We start from the raw sequence: 13,350 nt of genomic DNA, 5'->3' as shown, positions 1-13,350 counted from the left end.
TAGAAGAATACTGAAAATATTGGGGGGCAACAGATGTTGATGTCAAACAGTGGAGAGTCTTAGACCTTCTGAGATACCTGCACAAAACCATCTTGCAAGCTTTTAGTGAAATGTTAGTTGCATCCATGCCATGAGCTTATGATGTCAGATGCAGGGAATGCAACAGAGCCACAGCAAGGCCAAAAAGAGTTTGTGTTTCATTTCCTTGCACACTGTGACTTTTGTGGAGTCAGGACCACTGCAGAAATAATGATCTTAGATAAAAACAAACAAACTAATCGTGTTTCCTAGCAACCCAATCAAAATATTATATTTTTTAAATTTTTCTTTTTACTTTTTTAAAGCTCTTTTTATGCCTGACTTTAGAAAGAAAGAAGGTGGTAACAGGGCCATTCCCTATCACAGCTCATAAATCATCTCTATATTCTGATGAGGACCTTACATTATTGACCTTTGACTGGTCCCTCACAAGGAAGAAAATTGTATTTCACTATTATTAAGCTGCAGGAGAGGCGGGGGACAGTTGGTATAGTAGAAAGCTGTTGAGCTTGTCAATCTGGGGCCACAGTGGAGGGTCACCCCTGCAGAGAGTTGCTTCCCTCGCATTCAGAAGTCATCATGAAGGTCGTCCCTAATTGGTGCCTCTGTCCTGTGTACCTGCTGTGGCCCCCTCACTCTGCCTGCACTCAGGTTTGATCAGCGAGGAGCCTAACTGTGAGGCCTTACCACAACGGCGTTTTGAGATTTGGCTGACCGCTTGAGCAAAGAGCGAGGACGAGAGAGACAGTTTAAAAATGACTGACTCGTCAGCATCGTGCTTCAAAAAATATCTTGGGATAGATTAAGAAACCCCCCCCCCCCAGGAAACTAAAAACCATCCCATGCCGATTTTAAACGATAGATAGTCACCTTATTGTCACAGATCTCAGGGGTGTCAAACATAAGGCCAGGGGGCCAGAATTGGCACTGCCAGATTTCAATCTGGCCAACTGGACATTTTTGGAAAATATGGAGGACATAAATTTAGGAATTTTAACTGTAACTTTATAAAATTTTAAAACTTGTCCTGCTGATAACGACTTCCCCCCATGGCCATTCATACTAAACCAAAGTAGGAGATAAACAGATTAATGACATAAATGTTTCATGTTTTTCACAATCTAAAAGAGAAATCGTTATTTTTTATACTCTGTCCACAGTAACATAAATAACTAAAATAAGATGAATTATACATTGTTTGTGAATTATAAAAAACCTTTGGCTCTATAATTACAGGACAGTCTTGACAATAGGATAGACTTTTTTCTGTAAATTTAGATTTTTTTTAATTTTTGACAATGCTCTGTATCATGTAGAAAAACTGAGACGTACTATTGTTGGTGTCGAGAAATCTCAGGGATTAAACGTACAGTTCAACTACTTGAGAACGATAGGTAGGAAAGTCTCACTGCTCTGACCCACTTAAGATCAAACTGGGTTGTATGTGAATCACCTGGATATCAACCTCACAGCATTAACACACAAGATGAAAACACTTTTTATTTCATTACGTTATTTTAATTTTCAGCTGTGATGTTTGATCATCTCTTTCGTGTGCAGAAACATTTGCTTGTCACTTTTATTGGTTTATTTTCTGCCTTTTTTTTTGGGTCAATTTGATTCATATATTACTATGTAAACAAAGCTGTTTATGCACCTTATTAACTGCAGTGGGTTTTTTGCCAGCTGTCAGTTTCTGTTTCAAACTAACCTGCTTCTCGCACCTGTAAGCTCCACAGGGGCGTTCACTCATCACTCCCTGAATTCTGCATTTAAATAAACAACAATTTCAAATGCGAACTCTGTGACTGAAAGGTTTTTATTTTTATAATAAAAGTATTTTACTGTTGCCACGTTTGTAACTATGGAAACATCACACACATAATTTTAGATTTGCCCAGCTGCAAGTTAAGAGGGCATAACTTTTTTTTTAACACCTCAGAAGTTAGCAGGCCTGTCAGATGCTACGCGTTCAAAACTGCATTCCGATCTAATGTTAACATAACCGGGAGGACAAGGGCTTCTTTAATGGTAGAGAACACCATAAAAATGCTCCAGCTAGTCACAAGGCTCACTCAGATGACTGCAAGCTGTTTATATCCTTCACATCTACTTTTATAACACTTGCCACAAACACACAGCGTGCAGTCTTACAGAACCCTGCTGAACAATAGCTCTGTATTCTGGCTGTGCAAAACAAATTCATGAAGAATATGCACACTCTGTAAGAAATCAGGGGTCATGAGCTGCGGATCCCTTTGATTTATTGGCACAGGATGAGCATCATGATTACACCGGATAACAAACCGCTGAGGTTTAAGCAATGAACAATATGCAAGACATGCTGGCGGGAAGGGGATTTAAAACAACAAAAAAACATGGCTGAAATGTCAACATCTAAAAACAGAACGATAAAGCTATGAAGAGTATTACATAAAGTTGTCAGTCCCACCATGTAAGAGCTGTAAGGTTTAAGTAAAGGATGATTTTATGGCGTTACTCCTCTAACCCTACCTCATTCTGCTTTTATCGTAGCTTCATGATGCTAAAACACAGGTTAGACCAACACTGCCATGATTTGGCCTGTAAATGGTGCTAATAGCAAACAGCCAGTCAGCAGCAGTGAGGCTTTCGGAGGCACTGATTATTGTTCACATGTCACAAAAAGATCCCTCTGCCTCTGGGTGCTCTTCTTCTCTGCGTGGCCCTCTCTCCTTTCCTCCCTCGCTCACTCTCTGCCTCCCTTCGTCCTTCTCTCTTCAGTAGCCCCATGGGAGCGTGAGGGTTGAAATGACACACAGTGGCTGACTGTCGCCCAGGGGCCTGGGTTCTGGCCTTGGCTGGCTGGATCTGTGTGGCAGCTGGTGAGCCCGCTGCCCTCTCTCTGGCCTGCAGCATCAACAGTGGTGGTAGTGGGACTGATTGGAGCCTCACTCTGATCTCTGACTCTGGGGCTGACGCTCAACTGCTCACTGCTGCCCACACAGCTGGTGGTGAGGAAGTGGAACACGGAGCGGGGATGTAATCAGGAAAAGAACAAAAACACGCACACAAGCACACACACAGAAACTAAACCGTCCACTAAATGCACACGGAAAAACGAAATCCTAACATAATAGCATCAGATACAAGGAGACGATGGCAATACCCACAAGTCTGTGGGGTCACGATATGGAACCTGGAACATCCTAGAAATGGGACCGACTGTGAGGCTGCACGGAGGAAGCAGCGTTTCCCCAAGGACATAACGTGCTTCCAGTTAAGTAACATCTTAAACCTTCTTTGAAACTGTAATACTTATCACATGTTTGAGTTCAAGGCTCAGATTAAACAAATAATCATTCATAAATAGAAACACCTTTCAGCCAAGCTAGCAGCATTTTACTGCAACCCACAAAGCCACACAAGACTTTCCAAAGTCAAAAACAAAACAAACGGCCTCAAATCGTCGCTCCCATCATCACTGAGTAAGCATTGAGGTGCCAGACTTCTCATAGTGTTAGCATTACTGAGTCACCAAAGGGTTACAGTGACAGACACCCTTCTTTCCTTCACTTCCTTCCTTCCTAACGCTTCATTAAAACAAAAAGCCTACTCTATCAGGCAATATATTTATTAAAAACAGTGACCTTGTGTGAAAGAATGATTGAACTGAATTACATTTGTAGTAGCAGTTATTCCCTTTATAGTACCTAACATAGAAAAACTTTGTGTTCTTCGCCTATCCTACATAACCAAAGATAAGAGTACAGGTTTGCGACTAAAACAAAAACATCTAGGCGAGAATAAGAATCTGAAACGCAGAATATCAGTGTTACAGTATGGAAGTTATGATCGTGATGTGACGCAGTCTTGGTGAGCACACGAGTTGTCCAGATCTGCGGCAGGATAGTGATGAGTGAGACTGGATAGGCGGAGGGTGGTGGTCAGGTCTCAGTGGTGTCTGCTGGTGTAAATTCTGTTCCTGAGCACAGCTACTGGAGGGAGGTGGTGCCGGACACCAGGGTAGCGCTGGATGTGGTCGAACCAGCGGGTAACATTCACATACTGCTCCCTGTCCTGGATGGCCAAGTCAACCTGGGAAAGAGAAGATCATTGGAGGTGACGCGTTTAACCGCATCGTGAAGGCGAGTTAAACTGACAGAAAATCTATTTAACACAGTCAAAGATGGTTTAACATTCATGAGTTTCCTCCAAAAACAATCAAATATGAACCATTACAAGTATAAAGCAGTGCGTTTCCCTCTTCCCTCAGTTTTATCCTGTTATCAAAAACATGTTAATGCTGCCTATCTGGGTCTCAAATACACTCGCAAAATAGATTCTTAAACACGAGTTTGACTTCCTGGTTAAATAAGGATGAATACAATCAGTAGAATTTACTCTCATTTTGGTGAAAACCTGGATACTTTCTTCTACACTATTTAGAAATCCCATTAAATGAAGAAGGAAAAAAGGAATCCAGTTTTAGTGAAACTCTTATGAGGAAAACAAAACGCTAAAGAGAGGCTACATGTAAGCAATGCTTACATTCATGAGATCACATGCGAGAAGTGTTGATGCACTGGTTTAGGTTGGTTTGAATGTTCTTATCTAAAAATAATTACACTTGAAGAACAGCTTCATGACGGCTGCCTTTTTTATGCACTTTTGATGTGCTCTGATTAATATGGCACTCATATGTGATATAAAACATGTATTTGTCTCTGCTGTCACAACTGAGCAGATATCAAAGCCTGAAACAAACCAGTTACAAAGTTCAGCAGATTTCACATGATGATAATCACATGGTAACCAATTTTACACTGGTTTTCTTTTAGTTGCAGCATAATGCAGGTGGACAACTGGGAATATTTGAAGCACTAAAATGGCCTTGGAAAACATTATTAAGCGTGTTTTTTTTAAATCACATAATTAAGCGGAATATGGAAATTCCTCAAAACGGACAACGATCCGGCCTACAACCATTCCAGCATCAGTCAGGTTTAATGTTTGTGTAAAGTAGTTTCCCATGAATTGAACATCAGCGCAGGCTGTGGTTAAGGGTCGCACTAGCTGACCTTCTGTCCCCGAGGTTAAAAACCACACTGACTGCAAACCAAAGTGACGCCCCTCTGCCTGGTGGCGTGGAGTGGGAGGAGGTGGGGGCCTTCCATCTTTGCCACAAAAACTGACATCTCTGAACATGTGATCTCTCCCCCCGCCTCCGTCTCATTCTGCCTTTCCCATTTCTGAACTCGCTTGTTTTTTTATCCTGTAAGGCGTAGCAAACTTACTTGTCCCTGGTCTGAGGGTAAAGACATCACTTTATGCCACATCGCTTGTTTATTGCCAGCTTGACCTCGGTGCCCTGTGGCCATGTGACTGGTCTAATTGTACGTTATGCAAGATGACAAATTCCTTATTAAAGTTGAGGTTTGACCGAAGTGATTGTTGATAAGGAGAGAAAAGTGTGAAAGATGGGGTGGATAGATGAATCCTTGGTAAATGATTGTAAGAATGTAATTAGACAAATAACTTTGAAAAACCTAAAGACAAGTTTCTAAAATGTTTGGTTGTTACAAAGTGTTTCCTAGAAGCACATTATAAAGATTCAAAGTTAATGTGAACACCCCAGAATACATTAAGTTGATAAATGTGCAGAAACATTGAGGCTTACGAGTGAAGTCGGCACATAAGGGAGCTTCAAACAGGTAACTTACTATGACTGGATGGATTCCATAGTACATAAAAACATCAGCTAAGGTGAACTGGTTTCCGGCCAGATAGACCTTGTCTTGCAGGTAGAGATTGAGGTCCTGAAAGAGGAAATTTCAAGAGCATAAGACACGCTATGCAAATCAGGTCATTTCTTATGATAATTTATGCATTATGGTAAGTATTTCAATGCAAACACAAATGTCTTAATGTGACAGATGGACACATTATATGAATCACTAATGAAGCTGATGGGTTTGTAGCATAAACCTATTCGCTGGAACGTTGAAGGCAATATAATTACACCGCAAAGCAAGACACGAAGTAGGCAAGCTTCATGTTACTCGTGCACGGGAGAGAACCGGACAAACGCCGTTCCTTCGCTTGGCCCCAGTTGCTCTCGTCCGTTCTCCCGTATCACTGTCCTTTTATTGAGGTTACATGAATATGCATAGGTTCATTAACATATGACGTCTACATACACAAAGAGTACCTTGTGTGTGTGTGTGTGTGTGTGTGTGCTACTGCTGATCAAAGGGTCATAAAAGCACACAAGCAAACATCCTTGGTCAGGAAGAGGGTAGACCCCCCCTCATCCTAGATAACACAGTAAGGAAGTCTAGCAGTTCATTTATACACAAAAAAGCACTTAAACTAAAACAAATGTAACTACGTTAATCCTACCATAACAATTAAACAAGGTACGAACTTTCCCATGCTCCCAGTGTGGAATGCACACCAGGCCTCTGTAGCCTGTTAAAGATCACACAACTTATCACTACACAATTGATTATACACTTCTAAGCATCTATGGTTAAATATTTCTAAGCATAAATGAGTAAATGTTTCTAAGCATGAATGACAATCAACAATACAACTCTATCAGAAGCATCCCTAAAAAAAGAGATGCTGGGACTACGAAATGTTACTGTCTTGATGGACGGTATAGACTTAAAGGGGGCACATCAGCAGGTTCATTAACCTATATATCTGTGGGTGCGTGAGGTACACGAGTCTGGTTCATGGCTTGCGTGCGTGTCTGTGTGCTGCTATGTGGATAGGAATAATATGTAACCTGAGGGGGAATGTCATCTCTCCCCATGACTGGCGACTTAGCACAGATGCTGTACAAAACGGGCTATTTGTTTACTTCTCAACCAAATGACTACAACTCTCGCTTGCAAATCTAATGAAGCCGTCTTAAACTTGGGCGGCACGTCGTGCACTCCTCAGTCTGTGTCTGTGCAAGCAAAGTCGTGCATGGAAGTGCTGGTCCCTGGGGAAGGGACCATCTTTAGCACTTGTACATTGTGCGAAGGCGAGGGAAAACTCCAAACACACACAGAGCATCTTGGGGGCAAATGGAGTTATTGTGCGGGAAGTGTGGGTGATGCCAAACAAGGCATGAAGACTGCAGACTTCCTCCCCTTCCACAGTCAGATCCTTGCTTTTCTGTAGCCTACAGCCATCAGGCTGAAGCCTAGTCGAGCATCAGAGGAGAGGCAGCTCTCCTGCTGCCCTGCACCCAGCACATGGAGCTCAAACCTGGGTTCTTTGCTACCTGCTAACTGTGCATCAGTGCTGTTGTTGCATTCAGATAAAAATCCTACAGAACAGTCAACTCGAGCTGATGAATAACTAAGAAAAGGAGATACAGGTGCACTAATGAATCACACCTTTTCTTTATTATTTCTGTACAAACTTGATGCTCCAGATGCTATTTTTATTGTTGCTGCCATTCTTGGACTCAGACACAGTGATCTCTCGAGTTTATACCACTTTCATTTGGCCTTCAGGCAACCATAGCCGTCAGTACTCTGCTCAGTACTCCATCCATCCATTTTCTTATCTGCCTATTCAGCCTTGGATATAGAGGGAGGTTGAAGCCTGTCCTGGCTGACACTGTGTGAGAGGCTTTTTACTTTCAATTGTAACACCTGAAAACATTAAACAGGAGTCAAAAAAACAGAATAAGTGAAAATTATTTCTGTTTACACTGAGAGTTTACAGTTTTGTCAAAAACTGAATGATCGTGCTCTCCACTCACTGAAGACAAAGTACTTAGCAGATGCAATCATTTGTATACTACAGCATTTGCATGCTGAAACAAAAGATAATAGTCAAATTGAGTGGCAGCAGGAAGTCTTCAATACTGGCCTGATTTGTTTAAAGTGGAGTGACAGACTTTCACCAACACTCAGCTTGTCTCTGGGTTCAGGGCCAACCCAAACTGGCTTGTTTATCAACATATTACATGAGTGACAAGATGTTTACTTCGGAAACAAGTCTCAGCTTGCGAAGCAAAAATGTCTTATTTGCATCCTGGGGTGAGAAAGTTTAAAAACTCCTCCAGATGACACTTTTATCTGAGCATAATTTAATGGGAGATGACTGGTGTGCTTAAAAGGAGAGCGTTAAGGACGCGGCTCAAGCAGCAGGACAGGACAGGGGGCCACCGGGCACCAGTGCTGAGCTGCTCAGGGCGACTTCCGTCTGTAAGTGGCACCATTAAAATATTTAAGAGGCCTGTCCAGATAACATGCTGCCGCACAGCATGACTTCTCAGCCATGACACAACAGCGTGTCACGCTGAGAAGTGCGCACATACACACACACACACACACACACACACACACACACAAATGCACAGACACTTCACGCTGACAGGACGGTGCCAAGAGGCGCGCGGCATCCAGCCGACCAGCGGCTGACGATCCGTTTCACGCTGACTGGCGTCAGGCACATTAGAGTATTTTGCTCTGTCGCGTGGGGCCATGTCACTGAAGGGCCATACATCAGCCCGTATTCCTGTCGCTCGCGCCTTAATAAGGCAAAGAGACACACACATTGACCCAACTGGTGGTCACAGGAGGTCAATGTGGAAGAAACTGTCAAAGAAACTCTCAAAGAAAGAGAACAATTTTAACACTGATTTTAGCACAAAGAAAAAAATAAGACTTCTAAGCATGCTTGGAAACATCAGGATTAAAATCTGGGATCATTTTAAGTACGTATGCATTTAACTCTAGAAATGCTGTTTCAATGAAAAGGAAAGGATTTCCTTGAAAATCAGCTCTTTTACCTTTAGGACGGTCTTGATGTCTTCCTTTGTGCAACTGTCGAGTTTGGTCACTCTGTACTCGAGCCACTGCTGCACCACCGCTCTGCTCTCTGCGGTGTCACCCAGCAGCTCTGGGCGCTTGGCCTCTTTCGCCAGGTGACAGGCGATGGTCACCAACCCCACCAGCGGAGGACCATTATTATTCTGTAGCACAGGTACCTGGAGGGCGAGGAGTGACAGTGAGGGGTAGTTACAAACAATCATTTGAATGCATCAGAAGCCAGCACTGTCTTTCTAAATAACACGCTTCATTTCCAGTGATTGCAAAACGTCCCTAATAAATGCATTTATTTTATTAGACTGTCTGGATCTCATATCCACGCCGATTATCAATGTGTAATTTGGAAAATACTGATTAGTGAAATTACGATGGACGGTTAGGTTGATATCCAGAAGAAAGAATTTAATATGGGTGGGAAAAAATACTTTCACAACTTTTCCTTATTAACCTTTCACTACAGCATCCGTTAAAAAAATCTGGAGCAGATTGCTACCCCCACTTCTACAAAAACATTATTTACTGTTGTTTTATTTACTGACATATAGATAGATAAATTCAAATATCCAGTAGCTGCATTTAAAAACAAACATACGTCCGGTCATAAATATGAATAAAAGGATAAAGTAATTAATGTTAAAAAAAAAAAACACTGTTTAAAAATACAACAAAAACGGTTTAAGGTTTTTAGGAGGACGCAAAATGTGTATGAATGAGTGATGATGATTCGATGATAAGGGCTTCATGTTGAAACTCTAATTTGTTCATACTTTATAAGACATTATTATCAATAGCTATAATTTTTCGCAATTTTCCGTTTCGCAAATATGTTTATTTTCCCCTGAATGAAAATAAATTGCATAAAATAAATAACAAGAATTTACTATTATTAGTACTACAAATTAAATTTATATTATTCTAAACATAGTTCTATACACTACTAGAGTTCACTTGCTCTGTCCATCCCATGGTACTGACAGCTAACTCCTCCCCTCGCTTAGTTTCAATGGACGGCTATAGACAAAGCATGGGGCTACGTCTATTATAGCTTTATGCTATCCACTATCCTGACTTTTCCCAACAAGACCGCTGGCAAACACATCTCTCTGCGTGGAAATCCTGGGGTAATGGAGAAACTTAGCTGACAACAGACGAACAGCCCGATATAGACACACTATAAGCACAGCTTTATTTCCAACACACATGCATGGCGTGTTAGCACTCCCCTGCTATAGCTAGGTGTCCCGGTTACAACAGCTCGGAGGGCGCCTTTCAATTAAAATGGCAATTGTATCACCTACAGTAAATGACACAATAATGAACCGTTATATCACCTTTTTATCCCCCTGCGTACTGTACTTATTCGCCTTTTTTTGTCCAAGGTATTTCTCCAGCGAAGATAGCTCCCGCAACGCCATGTTTGTGACTGTCGGACGGGCAGGGTAATGTGCGAATGATGTGATTGGCTTAAAGTCGCAATTCCCGCCCACTCACGCTTGACTGACTGAAGATTTAACCAAAGAAAACTTGGCATACGAATCCTTTCATTGTATTGCATCAGAGCTTCGCCCAACTTAACCGATGAAACCAGTCTGTGAAAAAATAAAATAAATTAAAATACAGATACCTTTATGTTTTATTTAGTAAGGGCTATTATATAAAATTGCTATAAAATTACTTTGTAAGGAACTATGATGATAACAACAACAACAACAACAACAACAACAACAACAACAACAACAATAATAATAATAATAATAATAATAATAATAATCTCCAAATAGATTACATAATTTTTTATTTCAGGAAACAATGAAACTCATTCCTACATATACATTAATTTGATCATAGATTTATTGCAGATGTTTTTTAGATCAACCTGTGGATGCAGGTTACAATGCAAGGTGTCGCATGAAATTCACTGGGTTCAGGTATTTTGTTTTTATGACTTTCACACGTTTACACCCAAATAAATGTTGCTGCCATGGGTGGAGGAGAGTGCATCTACCAGACTGCAAAAATTGCTAAAAATCAGCTCAGTGAACCTGGCACTGGCCTGGCCTGGCCTGGCCTCTGAGCTCCCCAGATTCTAGACCAATCAAGCGTTCATGGGATGGGATGAAACAAGCCTGATTTGTAGAGACCCCACCCTGCAACCCACAGGATCTAAAGGAATGCCAGCGTTTTACTGCCAAGCACAATAGTACACACCCAGAGGTCTTGTGTCTTAGCCCCAGCAGACCAGAGCTATTATGGCATCACAAGGCAACCCGCAGTATTGTGCAAAATTCTTGAATCATCCTTCATTTTTTTTTAATATATCGATGGGCGCATGTCCAATATTGGGTGTAACATAGTAGTGCACTACTGTAATAACATTACATAGTTCAATAACAAAGTAATGTAACTTGCTACTGTACTAAATTTAGTAATTTGATTACAGTTACAGTTATGCTGTTACTTTCCTTACAAAGGGTTCTTCAGTTATCTCTGTGCAGTGCAGTTAGAAAGAAACATTTTTCTTCCTTTATTTAAGTAACATACTGCATTACTTTTAAGAAAAGTAATGAGTGACGTGTAATACATTACTTACCCCAACATGACACGGCCTCCACCATGTTTTACAGATGGCTGCAGAAACTCACTGCTGTCCCTCTGTCCTGGCCTCCTCCAGGAGGCTGATGAGGTTTCAGTGAACAGTAGACGTATCAGCTCATGGTCCAGATGCTCAGACCCTATGTCTGGATTTTTCCCTGTTTCTTAAGGACATGACTGTCAGATACTGTTTATCTGCTGTAGAGAGTTTTAAGGCCTGACCGTTTTTCTTTTATCCAGTTGCCCCAAACTATTTAAGGACACAGTGCACACCATGCTGAGAAAGACGTTTTCAGCTAACAGCTCTTTCACCTTTTTTTTTTATCATCTTATAAGATAAGATAAGATAAAACTTTATTAATCCCTCGGGTGGGTTCCTCTGGGAAATTCGGTTATTGCTGATAAAGTAGTTTTATGTCTGTCAAACTGTGTTATCTTTGGTAGTTTTCATAGATTCAACTAAAGAAACTGAAACAAACAATGTGTTTTTGTGACAGGCTGCTGCCAATGAAGATACAATGTAAAATTGGTTCTTTGATAGGCTGTCTGTTATGTGTAGACACAACACTGGTTCATCTTTAGGGTTAGGTGTGTTTTTTTATGTTTGAATGACTCATAAGTCTGTGCTAGGTGAAAAATGTTTTGGTGTATCTGAATATTTGGATAACTGATATTGAGTCTAAGACTTATTGCTTTCTGAGCCAGTCTATTGATAATACAGATTAAAAACAGCTAATCCAAACTATTAGTCCGATGATCAATAACCACTCAGACTACAAACAGAGTACATGCTGAAGCCAGAAAGCTGGTGCCTTACTATTAGATTTTGAATATTTATAAGCGCATTTCTTTGTAAAGAGATGAGTGCGTGGCTGTTCAGTGTAGTTTGAGTTCAATAAAAGCACAGTATTTGTGTATCCCAGCATTCCCCTGGTGTACTCTCCCAGCTCCCATCAATGTAGGTTGGACTAATCAAAAATGATCCTTCTGTCCATTCTTAGTTGCGTGCATCTTATCACTAAAGCTTTTCTTGTGATGCTATGTGGTCAAATAGAATCAGAATGACAGAGGAAGGTCTGGAGTTCCAGTCTGAAGTCCTGCAGCAAAGTTTTCCTGTCCTGTCCGTCTGCCTCTGCAGTGTGTCCTGGATGTGACATCGTGTGTGGCGTGTCTTTTTGGATATATACTGCGCGCATATGATTTACCCATAATGAAATGTCACATGTCAGTCAAAACTAGGCTTACTAACTATGTACTGTGCAGGTTTATGTGTGTGTGTGTGTGTGTGTGTCTGAGTACATACTCGTGTGTTTAGTGAGAGTGACAGCCGTGCTGAGGTGCCACACTGCAAACTTTTCTTTTCGAGCACATCCTCGCTGCAACAACTCACCTCCATGACAAGACGTAAGGTTGCATCAGCGACTAGCAATACAAATCAAAATCATCTTTTTTTGTTCCTCTGGATTTGATCCACTTTAATGATAATGCAGTAAAGGCTGCCACTTTGAACTGAAGCCAGTGCTGTCCGCTTTTGTCTGGGACTACATTTAGTGGCAGTGACTCAGTATCCGTTTGCTTTACTTCCTATTCATTGAATGCAGTAATTAAAAGATACGCAGGCAAGAAAAAATATAAAAATCATCAATAAATGACACGTCAAAGTGGGGATACAGTCGACCAGTGGTTTTCTGTGCAATAATAAAAGAGAGCCACAGGGAGGACAGGGCGAAAGAATCAACTTCTTAATCAAAGGAGACAGTGAACGCAGCGCCCAAATTCATGGAGCTAAACTTTCTTTTAAGCACATAAAGGAATCAAATTCATAGAGAGATCAGGAGTGGATGTCAAGCTCGTATTGAGAGAAGTTCACACTGTAGTCTAACATACCAATTTCAGTATT

At 41.2% G+C, this 13,350-nt stretch overlaps 1 protein-coding gene across 1 annotated transcript; it reads right to left on the bottom strand.

The window, feature by feature from the left end:
* Nucleotides 1–2,264: 2,264 nt before the first annotated feature.
* eef1e1 (eukaryotic translation elongation factor 1 epsilon 1) lies at nucleotides 2,265–10,333 on the bottom strand. The gene is made up of 4 exons (XM_085287485.1): nucleotides 10,190–10,333; nucleotides 8,819–9,016; nucleotides 5,742–5,837; nucleotides 2,265–4,116 (listed from the first exon to the last, which is right to left on the bottom strand). Exons 1-4 carry the CDS (start codon nucleotides 10,271–10,273, stop codon nucleotides 3,973–3,975), a joined length of 522 nt encoding a protein of 173 aa, XP_085143611.1. The 5' UTR covers nucleotides 10,274–10,333; the 3' UTR covers nucleotides 2,265–3,972.
* Nucleotides 10,334–13,350: the final 3,017 nt, after the last annotated feature.

This window comes from Mchenga conophoros, linkage group LG9 (assembly GCF_057382185.1).
Source record: "Mchenga conophoros isolate Kocher_MC1m ecotype Shallow Benthic linkage group LG9, M_conophoros_male_GT1.1, whole genome shotgun sequence".
Classification (NCBI taxonomy): domain Eukaryota; kingdom Metazoa; phylum Chordata; class Actinopteri; order Cichliformes; family Cichlidae; genus Mchenga; species Mchenga conophoros.
The sequence above is the reverse complement of the archived record's forward strand: the minus strand, read 5'-3'. Positions and strand labels throughout refer to the sequence as shown.